Raw genomic sequence first — 16,365 nt, 5'->3', positions numbered from 1 at the left:
TATATATATATATATATATATATATATATATAATTTTTATAAAGTCATAACTTTTTAAAGATCAATGAATTTCTTAAAACTTTAAAAAATAATTGTCTTTCAATATTTAAATTTTTTTCTTTTTTTGTATACATAAAATAAAAAATATATATATATATAATATATATATAATATATATGTGTTTTCATTTATTTATTTATTTTTGGTTATAAATATACTATGTGAGGGCATTTTCTTATATTTACATATATATAATATATATTATATATATATAATATATATATATATATTTTTTTTTTTTTTTTTTTTTTTAAAAACCATGAAGGAGAAAAAAAAGGAAAGAATAGAAAGCAGGGGAAATGAATTTATTATAAAATAAAAATGTATATTTATAATAAACAAAATATGTATCTACATATGAATAATAAAATAAATAATTTCGATAATACATATAATAAATATTTTAAAAATAACACATTAAAAGATAACCAGTTAAACAACTTGAATAAATTTAAATGTCAAGAACCTAATAATTTATATGATAACATTAATAATATAAATAAAAGAAATAGTAATTTAATAAATTATAAAATGGGTCAGAGAAATGCAAAAATACAGCAAAATGGAATATATGATATAAAGAATGATATAATATATAATCATAATAATATTAATAATAGATATAATAATATGACTTATCATAATACTGATATAAAACCATCAAATTTTAATATGAATAATATTAAAATATTAGATGAAGAAGAAGAAAAAAAAGAAAAGGAAAATTATCATATAAACACATATCATCCATATCATAACAAAAATTTAAATAATAATAATATTCCATCTGTTTTTAAATATGATGATATTATAAATAATAATGATTATAAGAATTTCAACATAGAAAATAAACACAAGCATATAAATTATTTTAACAGTAATACTAATAATATAAATAATAATGATATTATATACAACAATAATAATAATAATAATAATAATAATAATAATAATAAAAATAATAGTAATAATAATAATAGCAATAATAATAATAATAATAATAGTAACAAATTTAATCTTTTAAATAGTGCAAAAAATCCTTACACATGGTCAGATAGATTTAATATAAAAAATAACAATGAAAATATTGATTCAAATAAAAAATATTTTGACAACATATATCAAAATCCTTATAGAAATAATCAGAATATAACAAGTAATCAGATTAATCATGATATGAATAATGAACAAATAAATACAAAACAGTTTAATAATATATATCGTAATAATAAATTTACGAAGACACAAGATATAAAAAATAAACAAGGGCAATTAGGAAATAATGCTTATCATTTTAATCACACAAATAATAATAATAATAATAATATTTATAATAATAATAATATTTATAATTATAATAAAAATATTGATTTATTTAATTCAAAAAAAGAAAAAAATAATGACATTGACGATATTATAAAAAAATATACTACAGATAAAGATAACAGAGATGATAATAATAAATTTAATTGTTTATATGCAAACAATGATGTTCTTAATGATATTCTAAGAAATAGTAACAATAATAATAATATAAATAATATAAATAATAATAATTATAGTAATAATATAAATAATATAAATAATATAAATAATAATAATCATTATAGTAGTAATAATAAAATGAAATTATTCACCTTTAACTCTTCATCCTTACGAAATAAACAAAAAGATGATGAAGAAAAGAAGAGAGAAAAAAAATTGAATTTATTAAAAAATATTATAGTTAATAATCCAAATAAAAAATGCAATATGAGCTTTCATGACGATTTTTATGATAGCTTAGCTCAAGATAATTTTTATATAAATACAAGTTCTATAGTTGATTATAATGTTGACACTTTGCATAATGATGTGTATAATAAGAATTATAAATATAATAATATAAAAGATGATATAAACGATCATGATAAAAATATATATAAAAAAAATGAACACAATAATATATATGACAAAAATATTTATGAAGACAATGAAAAAAATGCATATGATAAAAATAAAATCTATAATTTTTTATATGACGACCTTAATACACTTGATAAAATGAATGAGACACCTTATATTATGAATAAACATAAAATTTATAATGAAAATATATATAATGAACAAGATAATAATATTATGACTATAGACAAAAATTATGATCATTATTCATATGATAAAACATATAAAAAAATGAATAACCTAAATGATATGGATTCAATAAAAAATAAAGAAAATAATTTTCATTTATTAAATAATAATATAAATATATATGATCATATCAAAACTGGAATAAATCAAGGAGTAGATATATTCCATACACCCATGAGGAATAATAATATTAATAATAATAATTATGAAGAAGATTTTTATCAATATAAAAATAATAATAATATTAATAATAATAATATTAATAATTACAATATGTCTGTCAACAAAAATGAGAAACAGCTGTTTCAATTTAATATGTTTGAAAATAATTATAAAAATGATGCTAATAAATATGATGCTAATAAATATGATATTAATAAATATGACAAGTGCAATGTAAACCACATAGGATACAAATATAATGATAAAGGACATGATTATTATGATGAAAATGCAAGCAAAATATCCCCGTTTGATAAATTCAATGATAATAAAAATCATATAAATGAAAATAATTTAAATTTTTTTGAACAGAATAAAATAGGAGGGAATAACGGAAGGAATTCTTTTTTGAAAAATTCGAATCTTTTATTTGATGATATGGATCAATATAAAAATGACAGAAATGACAAAAATGATAGAAATGATAGAAATGATAAAAATTATCTTAGTGGCATAGAAAGAAAAAGCTATTTATATAAAAATAATAATCCAATAAATAATAATTGGAAAAAAAATGATCAAAGTGAATTCCTCTTTTTAGAGAATCCAAACGAAATAAATATTTTTAGAAATACAGATAGAGCTAATGATAATTTCACACAAGATAATTTTTTAAAGAAAAATACAAATATAATAGAAATGAATAAGATATTGAATAAATATAATAATGATGATAAATTAAATACTGTAGATAATTATGATAATAATACATTATATATGAACAAAATAAAAAACACAAACAATCATCAAAATGATAACATTAATAATAATAATAATAATAATTATTATAATTATAATAATAAATTTTATTTGAAAAGTGAAAAATCTCCTTTAATAACTAATCAAGAAGACATATATAATAAAAACAAATGGAGTTTTTTAAAAAACGATGACATGTTATTAAATAATAATAATATGGAGAAGAACAAATATATAAATAATACTACAAATAAATATACACCACCCATAAATAATAATAATAATAATAGTAGTAGTAGTAATATAAATAATATATTTAATGTTCATAATGATAAATATATAAACGGTATAAATAATATTCAACAGAATAAAAATAATATGGTTGTATTTTTTGATGATAAAGATAAAGACCAAATTAATAAAATTCATAAAAATAATTATGATACAAATAATGATGATATTAATCTAGGTAATATATGTTTTAATAATAAAAAAGAAAATGATATATATAATGTTATAAAAAATTATAATTCACCTATACATATATCTACTAATATGAATAATACACATACTATTTTAAAAAAGAAAAATTTTTTTAATCTTGAAAATAATAATATACCCATAGATCATATAACACACAACAAGCATAATAATATTAATCATAATATTAATCATAATATTAATCATAATATGAATAATATTAATCACAATATGAATCATAATATACTTAATAATAATACAAACAATAGTTATATTTATAGTGCTAGCATAAATTACTTAAGAAAGAATAATGATGAGAGGACTTATAAAGAAACAGATGATATTTATATAAAGGAAAATAATATTTCAAAAAAATATTATCCTAATAAAATAAATATATTTAATAAAGATGATGAATATGAAAATTTACAAAACAATGCTATAAAACTAAAAAAAGAATATACAAATGCTAATAGTTTTGATGATGATTATCTAAAAAATATAAATACAAAATATAATTTACAAAAAGAATATATATTTAATAATAATATTGAAATGGATTTATTAGAAAAAAAAAATACAAACGTATATCTTCCTAACTGTAATATTTTTAATAATTTTAATAAAACAGATAATGATATGACAAATAAAAATATATATTCATATAATGATATTATAAATGATAAAAATAAAGAACAATTTGAAGATATAAAATATGCACATAATAATATTCATCAAATTAATAATAATAAGAAACATCCTTTAACATATTTTAATGATGATCATCAAAATAAAAATTACAATATCTTTTCAAACACTCCAACCAAATTTAATATAAATGATATGAATCATAATAAAAATTATAATCATTTCAAAAATGTACTCAAAAAGACTGATACACAAAATAATAGTAATCAAAATAATAATAGTAATAATAATAACAGTAATAGTAATAATAATAATAGTAATAGTAATAATTTTTTTTATAATAATATCAATCAAACAAATAATAAGACCCTGCCTCCCTTACCATTTAAAACAAATAACAAATATAATAATTCACAAAATAATTTACATCTGACGAAACTTAAATTATTCGAAAATAATGATAGAACACACAAAAATGATTCCATACAAGAAACCAATCAAACCATTCATAGCTCAAATAATATATATAGTAACAACAATATTGCTAACATTAACCTGTTGAATAATATGAATGAAAATACCCATTCGAATTACACACATGATATTTTTAATATAAAAAAGGATGAACATAGTAACACGAATTTATTAATAATGAATCACCACAAAAATATTAATAATAATAATAATAATGATAATATGGTGATGATGATGATGAACTATAATGATACTAATAACACACAAAAAACAAAGTTAAATAATTATCCCTTTAATGATAATATAAGAAATAAAAATAGCCTTTATAACGAGGATAAAGATAAAGATAAAAATAAAGATAAAAATAAAGATAAAAATAAAGATCACGATTTATTTTTAGCAGATAACAAAAAAAAAAGGGATGCTGAAAATTATATGTTCAATGAAACCTATAACGTGTTAAAAAACACAAATAATGATATTATATTTCATAATAATAAGAGGAAAAAAGATTGTATAGAAACTACATTAAAAAATTTATATACTAATAATTGTGATATACCCACAAGTAAAAATGGCACAAAAATAATAAAAAGAAATATAAATGATGGCAGCTATATTAATGATGATTTATATAAAGATAATATATTTAATAATAAGAGTTATATGAATAATATGAATAATATAAATAATATGAATAATATGAATAATATGAATAATATAAATAATATAAATAATATGAATAATATGAATAATCCACATAATATTCACAATTTGAACCATCAAAAGGATAAAGAAATATCGTTGAGTAATAATATTTCAATGCTACTCGATCGCATAAGTGATAATTCAGATATAAAGAAAAATACATTAGATTATGTCCAAAATAATTACCATGATAATTATAATAACAACACAACATATGAAAATTCATATAATTATGTTAATACAATAAATTATAATGATAATTTAAATATGGATACAAATAGTTTTGTTATATCAGATAATTATATATGCCAATTTGGTTTGTCTTCATTATATAAATGTAAATTAAAAAATGAAAATAATTCTTTCCTTATAAATGTTATTGATTCATTCTATTTAAATCATATTAATGGAAATGATATTGTAGCTAATAATATTCTATTTCATAAAAGGTTGAGACATATTAATATTTTATCATATAAAGGAAAAACAGCAGATAAAAATAAATTATATTTATTATTTCAAAATATTCATGGTAATATCTTAAAAACATATTCAACACCCTTAGAGGAAACAGTCATAGCTTGTTATGCATATCAAATTATTGATTTGTTGGAATACATGCACAACAATTTTATAATATTCCAGGGTAAAAAGAAAAAAAAAAAAAAAAAAAAAAAAAAAAAAAAAAAAAAAATATATGTAAATGATAATATATATATGTACACATTGTGTTTAATTTGTTTTATTTTGTTTTATTTTGTTTCATTTTGTTTTATTTTTTTTTTTTTTTTTGAAGGCCTCCTTTCTAACATCATTTTACTACAAAAAAATACAAAAGAAGAACTAGTACAAATACTAAACCAACAAAACAAAAATGTCAATAAATATTTTCATATATATAAACACGGAATTATAAAAGTCTTTAATTTTGATTTCGCAAATATGGACGCAAGTACTATATTATTTCTTTATAAATATAAAAACTAACATATCTTATATAATTATTTTATTTTTATATATATATATATATTTTTTTTTTTTTTTTTTTTTTTTTAATGTAGATGAAAAGGATTATGAATTGGACTTTCTATGTTTAGCGGTCTTAATATATGAAATGTGTACTAAATATAATTCTTATTATTCCAACAAATTTGTAATTAAGAAAAATATAAACACCAATACATATGTTATATGTTTTTTTTTATTTTTTGTGTATATATAGAGAATATATAAAAGTTTTATATATATGTGTATTTATATATATGTGTGTGTGTGTGTTTTTGTTTTTTTTTTTTATTTCTTTTAATTTTTTTTGTTTATAGGAAGATATTGTTCAAAAAATACACAATACAAATTTTATTTTCCCCCACTTTGTATCGTACGAATTAAAAAATTTCTGTTATGAGGTAATGTTATAAAAAATAAAATAAAATAAACACATAGGTGTAAAAATATGTTTTTATATGTACCTATTATTTTTTTTTCTTTTTTTTTTTTTTTTTTTTTAGTTGTGTTCTAAGAAGAGACATTGCTTTAGCGAACTTAAAAATCATCCGTGGTTCCAAAAAAACCTTAATTTTTAAAATGTTAAATATATATATATATATATATATATTTATATATTCATTTATGTCTTTTTTTAAATATATTAATTTTGAATTTTTATATTTTACCTAATATTACTTTTATAATTATTTGAACACTTGTGAATTTAATATATTATTTTATTTTATATTATATTATATATATATATATATATATATATTTTTTAAACGTATAAATTAATACTCAAAAGAGAATTATTTTTTTGAAATGAGTTAAAAAGTTTTTAATATATATTTATTCTTTAATATCTTCTCTACTTAAACTTTCATATTTCTTTTTCACGTCTTCCAACTAAAAACAAAATAATAACATTGATATATAAATATTATATAGATTCATATAAGGATATATTATGTATGATTTATATTTTGTAATTTTTTTTTTTTTTTTTTGTTGTTATTGTACCATTATTTTCAATTTTTTTACATATTGTTTTTTTTCATCAAATTCTTCATACACATTCTTTGTTATCGTATTTATTTCTATTTCATTATTTCTTTTAATAGATTCGTCTTTTTTCTTTTTTAAATCATTTAATAAAATCTTTTTACTTTTTATTTTGTTATTAGATTCTTTTAATAATTCCATCTTATCGTTTAAAAGCTTTTCTAGATAAAGACTCTTTTCGTCATAGTGTAATTTTTTCTACTCAGAAGGGTGAGGTGAAAAAAAAAAAAAAAAAAAAAAAAAATACAAGATATAATAAAAAAACAATAAAATAATATGCACACAAAAATATTTTTATTTATCTATTTAATTATTATATGTACATGTTCATAATATTATGACCGTTCAGGTAATTTATTTATAATTTTCTTTGTCTATCCATAAATATATTTTTTAAAAAGATTACTTGTGTCGATTTTATAATTTTTCTATTTAAATTTTCGATTTTCTTTTCTAAGTTGATTTCTTTAGTTTTTAAATTTTTATATTTTAGTTCTAACTGTTCAAAATCTGCATGAATAAGGTTTTCATTTTTTAATTTAAATTTATTAAATAGAGTTATTTGTGCTCTAAGAATACTGTTATGTTCGTATAATTTTCTGAGTGAAAGTAAATTTTTCCTGAACAGTTCTTCCTTTCCAGATATTCTGAAAGAGTTCATGTCTTCTTTCATTAAATAGCTTTATTTTAAAAGGAAAAATAAAAATAAAAATATATGAAAATATATAAAAAAATAAATATATATAAATATATAAAAATATAAATACATTTTTCCTTATGCCTTTAAAATATCACTCAATAAATTAACAAAACACATTTCAACAAAATAGACAATACCATAAATCATTTTGCTTTAATATAGCTTCCTTAATACAAGTAAATAATTCCTCAAGTAATTGATAAGTTTCATCTTTCATATGAGCATCTACTATTTTTAATTTATCCAAAAAATCTATAACAGATATTAATATGCTCTTATATTTATTCATATCTTCAATAGAATCACTTTCATATATAAAAGTATTGTCTTCAATATAACTTAATAATTCTTTTTGTATTTTTAAATTCTTCTCTTTAAGAATTTCATTTTCTTTTGTTAAATTTTCACATATAATTTTTTCATTTTCTATTATAGAATCTATATTTTGTTCGTTTAAATTTTTTGAGTGTAACTTATACATAGTTCAAAAAAAAAATAATAAATAAAAAAAATAAATAAATAAAAAAAAAATTTTGGATTGTGTTTTTTTTTAATTATTTGAATAAATTCAAAAAAATAAATAAATAAATTAAAATACATATATAATATATATATATATATAAAGTTACAAATTAAAAAAAATAAAAATAAGATGAAAATGTTATACACATAAATATATATATATATATATATATTTAAATGCCCAAATTATTAAATATACAATTCATATTAATAATATTATTATTGTTTGAAGGATTCATTTAAAATTTCCTCATTTAAAATAATTTAACATAATAATAAAAAAAAAAAAGGAAAAAAAAAAAATATATCTTCATCTTTTTTTTCTCGCTTGTTTATCCATATATATATATATATATATATATATACATATATACCTATACATATTAGACAAAAAAATTAGATGTATATTTATATACAATATACATATATTAAATCTTTATATATGTTTGCGGAATTTTATTTTATTAATCTTTATTGTTATATAGGAAAGAAATTGTTGCTGTTATGTTATCACTTCAATAATATGTCTTTAGCTTCATTAACCTTTGCAGCTATGTAAGTAGAACCTATAAAAAGGAAACATACAAATAATATATATATATATATATATATATATATATTTATATATATATTTATATTTATGTTTATGTTTATTTGTTCATTCATGTATCTTCCCCTTATAATTATTATTACCTCCATTATCTGGGTGATTTTTTAACATTAACTGCTTATGAACTTCTCTAATTTTTTCTTTATTTGTTGTTGGGTTTATATTCAATATTTTGAAAGCTTCTGATTTGGACATATTTCTTTCAAATCCTTTTAAATCATTCTTTAAAAATAAATTATTCAAATTTTTATTAAAAGCTGAAGGAAAAAAGCTTCTTTTACCATTCATTTGAATTCCTTGATTCTTTACATAATTTAATCCTTTCTTAACAAATAAAACACCACCTCCAAAAAGTAACATAACGACTGGCCACATTTCTTCTTTATGACTTTCTTTTTTATTTTTATTTTATAAATTAAAAAAGAAATAAAAAAAAAAAAAAAAAAAAAAAAAAAAAAAAACTACACTTTAAATATATTTATATAATCTTTATCTACATTGTTTTTATTATTGTCATATATACATATATATATATATATTTATTAATTAATCCTTATAAAACAACATTATAAGAAGAAATATATTTTTTTTTTTCAATACATTGTTATTATATATATATATATATATATATTATAATAATCCATATATTATATTAACATTTTTTTTTCTTTTTTATAATATTAATTTTTAGAAAAAGAAAGAAAAAAAAATCATAATATTATTATACAAATAAATCTTATGTCAAAAGGATATATTGTTCTAACATATAAAATAAAAAAATATTATCTATATATAAATCCTTATATAGGGAATTTAAAAAAAAAGGAAATTTATAAATATATACTTATATCTTTTAAAAGGGTTAAAATAATTATAATAAATTTATAGGGGCAACAAAAAAAAAAAAAAAAAAAAAATAAATATTAAAAAAAAAATATATATATATATATATAATATTATATATGGATTTACTACAATTTGCTGAAAGGCATTTATTTATTACGCATATATTTTTTTTTTCCTCATTATGATATTAAAATTAAATATATTATTATATTATATATATATATATATATATATTTATATATATATATATATTGTTTAAATGTTTTCATAAAAAAATAAATATAAATATATAAATATATATATATTAAAAATGTTTTATATTTACAAAATATTAAAAAAAAATTAAAACAAATCATATACCAAAAAAAAGAAAAAAGGTTAAAAAAAAATATAAAAATATCAGTAAATGTAAAAATTAGTTGTATTATATTTAAATATGACACATAATATTTTCCCTTTATATATATAATATATATATATATGGAGTATTATAAAAAAAATTAGAGATTATTTTCAGAATAAACAAAAGATGAAAGATATAAAAGATTTAATTTATATGTCTGGAAATAATTTCTAAAAAAAGGAAGGTATATTACATGTTCCGTTTTTATATTATATAAATTATTTTCCTTGCAGAGTTTATCAAGCTCTTCATTATCAATATATTTGTCGTAGTCATGTGTCCCCTATAAGAAAAAATTAATCATATATATAAAATAAAAAAAAAAAAAAAAAAAAATATACATTATATATTATATATATATTATATATATATAACACATTTGTGGTTTTCTTTTTTTTTTTTTTTTTTTTTTTTTTTTTCTTTTTTTTTTATTTTACCTTCTTCATCATGCGGAATATATTTTCAGCCAACATTATTGTATATAAATAAGCAAGGAAATTTTTATTTATTGTTGTAAAAACAACTAGTGTATTTTTTGTGCATAATTGATTGATATAACTTACAAATATATTTTTTTTGTTATTTGGGACATGCTCAATAACCTCAGAAGATATAATTATATCATATATTTTTTTAAATTTATTATTATTATGAATATTAACATATTCACTTAAATCACAATTAATATAATTAAGATTGATATGTAATTGTTTATATGTATTTCTATTTATTTGTTGTCTTTTTTTAGCTACATTTATTAATTTTTCTGATATATCAATACCATCAATATTTATTTTTATATCCTTTATTAAATCAATATTATGAACATTTTTTAATAAAAAATAAAAAATATTTTTTTCTATATATTCACATAAAATACCTCCACCACATCCTATATCTAAAATATTAATCTCTTTTTTATTCATGTTGTCTTTTATATCTTTGTAATATAAAAATTCATAATTTTTAAAAATAAAATCAAACCGTTTCTTATTATAATCATGTAAACTATATATATTTCTACCAATTATCTCATCAAATATATTATTCCATCTTCTTTTTATACATGTCTTATTTTCTTCTGTATTATTTTCATTATCATAATTCTCATTCCACCATTCTTTATCTTGCTCATCAAAAAAAGTTTTCTCTTTTTCATCATATGTATTATTATTACTGCTGTGGTATATTCTTTCATATTTCATAAAATAATTTACACCTAAAGTTTTTATTGATCTTAGTGATCTCTTCATATTATTTCAAAAAAAAAAAAAAAAAAAAAAAAAAAAAAAAAAAAAACACACATACATATTATATATATATATATATATATGTACCAATTTGTTTATTATAGTTACTTTTATTTTTTTAGATTCACCCTGTTCCTGTGTAATACTTATATAACATAAAGTTATAAATTAATATCGTTTTATTTTCTTCTCATTAACAAAAAAAAAAAAAAAAAATACTACTCATATTTTATAGTTTAAAAATTAAAAATAAATAAATATATATATATATATATATAATATGTGTTCAGTTTTCTTCTGTGATACTTACAAAAACATGTCACATTGGGATATATAATTTTATATGGAAATAATAATTTTTTCTTTTATAGAATTACATATTGGAAGGAAAAAAAAATATATATAAATATAAATAAATAAAAATATATATATATATATATATATATATATATATTCATATCATATTAAAAATAATATTTCACAGAAAATAAAATATACATATAATATATTATATATATATATATTTCATTAAAATCCATTTTACGAATTAAAAATAAAATTATCAATATATATATATATATATATATATATTATATATATATATATATGTAATATATTCATATCTATATTTTATTTTAATTTTTATGTAATAAATATTTTTATAACGTTTCCCCTTTAAAAAAACAAAATAGATATATTTATATATTAATGAATTATCTGAGAATTTATTATAGAATTAATTTACGTTCTATTTAGATATTATACTTCAATGTATGACAATTTTTTTTTTTTCTTTTTTTTTGTAGATAATTTTTTTTTTTTTTTTATAAAGAATGAATGTTAATGAAATACTATCTATATATGATAGTTTATATTCTATGTTTGATAATTATATTATAAATAATAATAAAGATGGAATTTCTAAGTACTGTTCTATATTTGTCAAGAAAGAATTTGTGGAATTTTTAAGATATGATGTTAATATAAAAATTATATCCAATAAAAAGGTTATAAAGAATAAAGATGAAATAATTGATGAACTTCTTTATGCTTTTAAAACGATGGGATCTTATATTAATAAGAGTGATTTGTTTTCAAAAAATGAAGAAATAGAAGATATAAATACCAAATATATTAAACTATTACTTATCCCATTTATTTTAGGGAGCTTATGTTATGAAACATTAAATATAAATATACGATATGAAAGATTAAAAGATGCTATATTATATTATAATGAATTTCTTAGATTGATAAATATGTTTAAAATTATTGATATCGATGATTATTTATATGATGAAGGAACACAAACAAATCTAACCAATAGAAGAAATATTAAAATTAAGAGAACAAAAGATGAACATAAATTTGAACTCATGTATAATGATATCTTACAAAAAATTAATGATCAAAATAATAAACAAAAAGTAAAAGATATACAACAAAATATATCTAATAACACATATGATACTTATAATGATATAGATGATGAAGAAATAAGAAAAATGTATATCTCTCTAATCCAACATAAATGTATGCAAACATTAAATACTATTGATTTAATCCATACAGAATTACCACTTTTAAAAATGAGAAATGATAAACAGCAAGAACAAAGAAATAAAGACGAACAATATAATAAAAATAATAACAATAATAATAATAATAATAATAATAATAATAACAATAATAATAATAATAATAATAATTTTTATAATAATCATTCCTCAAATGAAATAAAAAATGAAGCAATCAAAAAACCATGGTTTTTTACTATTAAAAAAAATATGAAACCATCTGATATAACCCAACTAAGAAATTATTATAAAGATTTAGTGTTTAAACCTTTTCATAATTTACCAACTATTTCTTTAGAAGAATGTGCTCAAATGGAAATGCAGTATTCCTTAAAAGATACGAATGATATTAATAATACACAAGGCTATAGAAACCTAAATGAAGAAAAAGAACTATTAAGAAATGAAAAAAATGATGATTATTATAAGGACCAATTAAAAAAAGAAGACGAAAAGGACCTACATGATAAGGAGTGGGATGATTGGAAAGACTTACATCCGAAGGGTATAGGAAACAAAAATAAAAATGTAGGTTAATCATCAAATAAAAATTTAACAAATGAATGGCCATAAATATATATATATATATATATGTATGTATGTATATGTATTTGTACATATACATTTATTTATTTATTCATCCATTTATCTTTTATCTTTTATATTTTTCCTTTTTTTTTTTTTTTTTTTGTGAATTTCTTTCTTTTTTCCCTTTTAAATACACCATTGTTTTCATTACTGAAACAATTTTTTGTAGTAATATAACTTATCCATATATAAACAGCTATATTAGTATCATAAGTTTAAAAATATAATAATCAAAATATAAAAAAAAAAAAAAAAAAAAAAAAAAAAAAATTACATGAACGGTTCATAATATTATGAATATGTGTATATACATATATACATTTATTTAGCTAGCCAAATTTTTTTTTTTTTTTTTTTTTTTTTATTCGTGGTACATATTATATATATATATATATAATAATGTGTTAATATATATATATGTATATATTTTCTAATGCTATAATTTCCAATTATTGTTAAAAAATAAAATATATTATTATAATAATTTACCAGTTGAACCACATTTAATAATAATAAGAAATATATCATCGATTATATGTTATTATATTTTTATTGTACTACCAAAGTAAAATATAATAAAGTACATATAATGTTATGTTTCTTTGTCGATTTCTATTATTTTATTATGACTCTATGATATAAGGAATATAAAATATTAAATATATAAATATATTTAATAAATATAATTTTTTAATAATATATAAATGAATGGTTTCTTTTTAAAAAAAGAATGCTACATAAATAAATAAATATATATATATATATAATTATAATATGGATAATATTTTATTTATAAATATGTTGAATATAAACTTTTCTTTATATATATAACATAAAATATCCCTTTTTGATATATATATTTATAAAGAGATATATATGAACTTACTATGTATATTATATATATATATAATATATACATAATATATTTTCAAATAAAAAATGTAACATGAGGAAAAAAAAAAAAAAAAAATTCGTTAATATACAATATACTAATTTAATTTTATATTATTATATAAATAAGATTTTAATGGAGTTATTAAAAAAAAATTTATAATATATAATAATATATATTATATATATCTAGTAAGTAAATAAATAAATATATAATAATATATGGTATAATATATATTTATATATATTATATTAAAATTTTTATTTTTTTTTAAGGAAAAAAAGTTAATGAGAAAACAAATATATAATATATATATATATATATATATATATATATATATTTTAAGATATAATACAATAATTTAATATAATAATTTTTTATTAATAATTTATAAATGAAATAAAAATAAATATATATTACATATATATATATATTTATATAGTAATCTTAATATAATTATATATCATATTTTACATTTTATTTATAATTTGAATACATAAAAAATGAATAAAAATAAAATGTGATCAGAAAAAGAAAAATAAAATGCATAGAAAGGAAATCATATTTATAATATATATATATATATATAATATTATAAATATAAAATACTTTAAATATAAAATACTTATTTCTTTAAGTGTAGTATAAGGTTTTAATGCTTAACTTTTTTTTTTTCTGCTTTTTCATAATGGTATATTTTATTATAAAAGATATAATTATGTTAATTTAGAAGGATCCATAAATAAAATTCACATATATATAATTATATATATATATATATATATATATATATATATATATATATTATATATTTTACATACATATATTTTTATATATTTTGTAACATATTTCCATATATTTATAATATATATTTATATGTACTTATGAAATTTCTTTTGGATTTCTTCTTTTTTTTTTTTTTTTTTTTTAAGACAATGTAAATAAAATGTTTCTATATATTAATATAAAAAAGAGATTATTTGAATATGAACATATGAAAATTTATATTCCTCCAAAATTTTACTAACATATATTTGTTATGTATTTGTATATATATATATATGTTTAACTTATATAAAAAAAAAAAATCGTTCTTACTACCTTTTGTGTAACCGCATTTTTTTTTTTTTTTTTTTTATTATTGAATTAAATATAAAAAAATGTAAATAATAATTCATCATATATACATACATATTTATATGTACAACATTGTGTATTGGAATAATATATTTTTTTTTATATTATGGTTTTTTGTTATTTTAGTGTAATTCTTTTTTTTTTAAATTAGATACATACATATATATATATATATATATATGTATATGTGTCCATATGGTGTTACCATTTTTAATAACATGGTGATATTTTAAAATACAATAAATAAATAAGACATTCTTAATAATTTCATTTAATAAATATATATATATATATATATATATATATATATATATTTATATATATTAAATAATTTGTTATGTTATTCATATATTTATATATTTTT

At 16.3% G+C, this 16,365-nt stretch overlaps 5 protein-coding genes across 5 annotated transcripts; 2 read left to right on the top strand and 3 right to left on the bottom strand.

Annotated features, from left to right (window-relative positions):
• Nucleotides 1-381: 381 nt before the first annotated feature.
• Nucleotides 382-7,007, top strand: PADL01_0722600 (protein kinase, putative; the record flags this gene model as incomplete). Its single annotated transcript, XM_028681265.1, has 5 exons — nt 382-6,070; nt 6,221-6,376; nt 6,486-6,577; nt 6,747-6,830; nt 6,933-7,007. The coding sequence occupies 5 exons, from the start codon at nt 382-384 to the stop codon at nt 7,005-7,007; spliced, it is 6,096 nt and encodes a 2,031-aa protein (XP_028537660.1).
• Nucleotides 7,008-7,263: 256 nt separating this feature from the next.
• On the bottom strand, nt 7,264-8,657 carry PADL01_0722500 (conserved Plasmodium protein, unknown function; the record flags this gene model as incomplete). The annotated part of the gene is made up of 4 exons (XM_028681264.1): nt 7,264-7,320; nt 7,435-7,674; nt 7,883-8,156; nt 8,314-8,657. 4 exons carry the CDS (start codon nt 8,655-8,657, stop codon nt 7,264-7,266), a joined length of 915 nt encoding a protein of 304 aa, XP_028537659.1.
• A 551-nt stretch (nt 8,658-9,208) lies between these two features.
• Nucleotides 9,209-9,683, bottom strand: PADL01_0722400 (mitochondrial import inner membrane translocase subunit TIM14, putative; the record flags this gene model as incomplete). The annotated part of the gene is made up of 2 exons (XM_028681263.1): nt 9,209-9,264; nt 9,392-9,683. 2 exons carry the CDS (start codon nt 9,681-9,683, stop codon nt 9,209-9,211), a joined length of 348 nt encoding a protein of 115 aa, XP_028537658.1.
• A 971-nt stretch (nt 9,684-10,654) lies between these two features.
• On the bottom strand, nt 10,655-11,810 carry PADL01_0722300 (3-demethylubiquinone-9 3-methyltransferase, putative; the record flags this gene model as incomplete). Its single annotated transcript, XM_028681262.1, has 2 exons — nt 10,655-10,840; nt 10,995-11,810. 2 exons carry the CDS (start codon nt 11,808-11,810, stop codon nt 10,655-10,657), a joined length of 1,002 nt encoding a protein of 333 aa, XP_028537657.1.
• Nucleotides 11,811-12,640: 830 nt separating this feature from the next.
• On the top strand, nt 12,641-13,921 carry PADL01_0722200 (type 2A phosphatase-associated protein 42, putative; the record flags this gene model as incomplete). Its single annotated transcript, XM_028681261.1, has 1 exon — nt 12,641-13,921. The coding sequence occupies one exon, from the start codon at nt 12,641-12,643 to the stop codon at nt 13,919-13,921; it is 1,281 nt and encodes a 426-aa protein (XP_028537656.1).
• Nucleotides 13,922-16,365: the final 2,444 nt, after the last annotated feature.

This window comes from Plasmodium sp. gorilla clade G2, assembly GCF_900097015.1.
Source record: "Plasmodium sp. gorilla clade G2 genome assembly, chromosome: 7".
Lineage (NCBI taxonomy): Eukaryota > Apicomplexa > Aconoidasida > Haemosporida > Plasmodiidae > Plasmodium > Plasmodium adleri (nom. inval.).
Note: the sequence above shows the minus strand (reverse complement) of the source record. Positions and strands in the feature narration are given on the sequence as shown.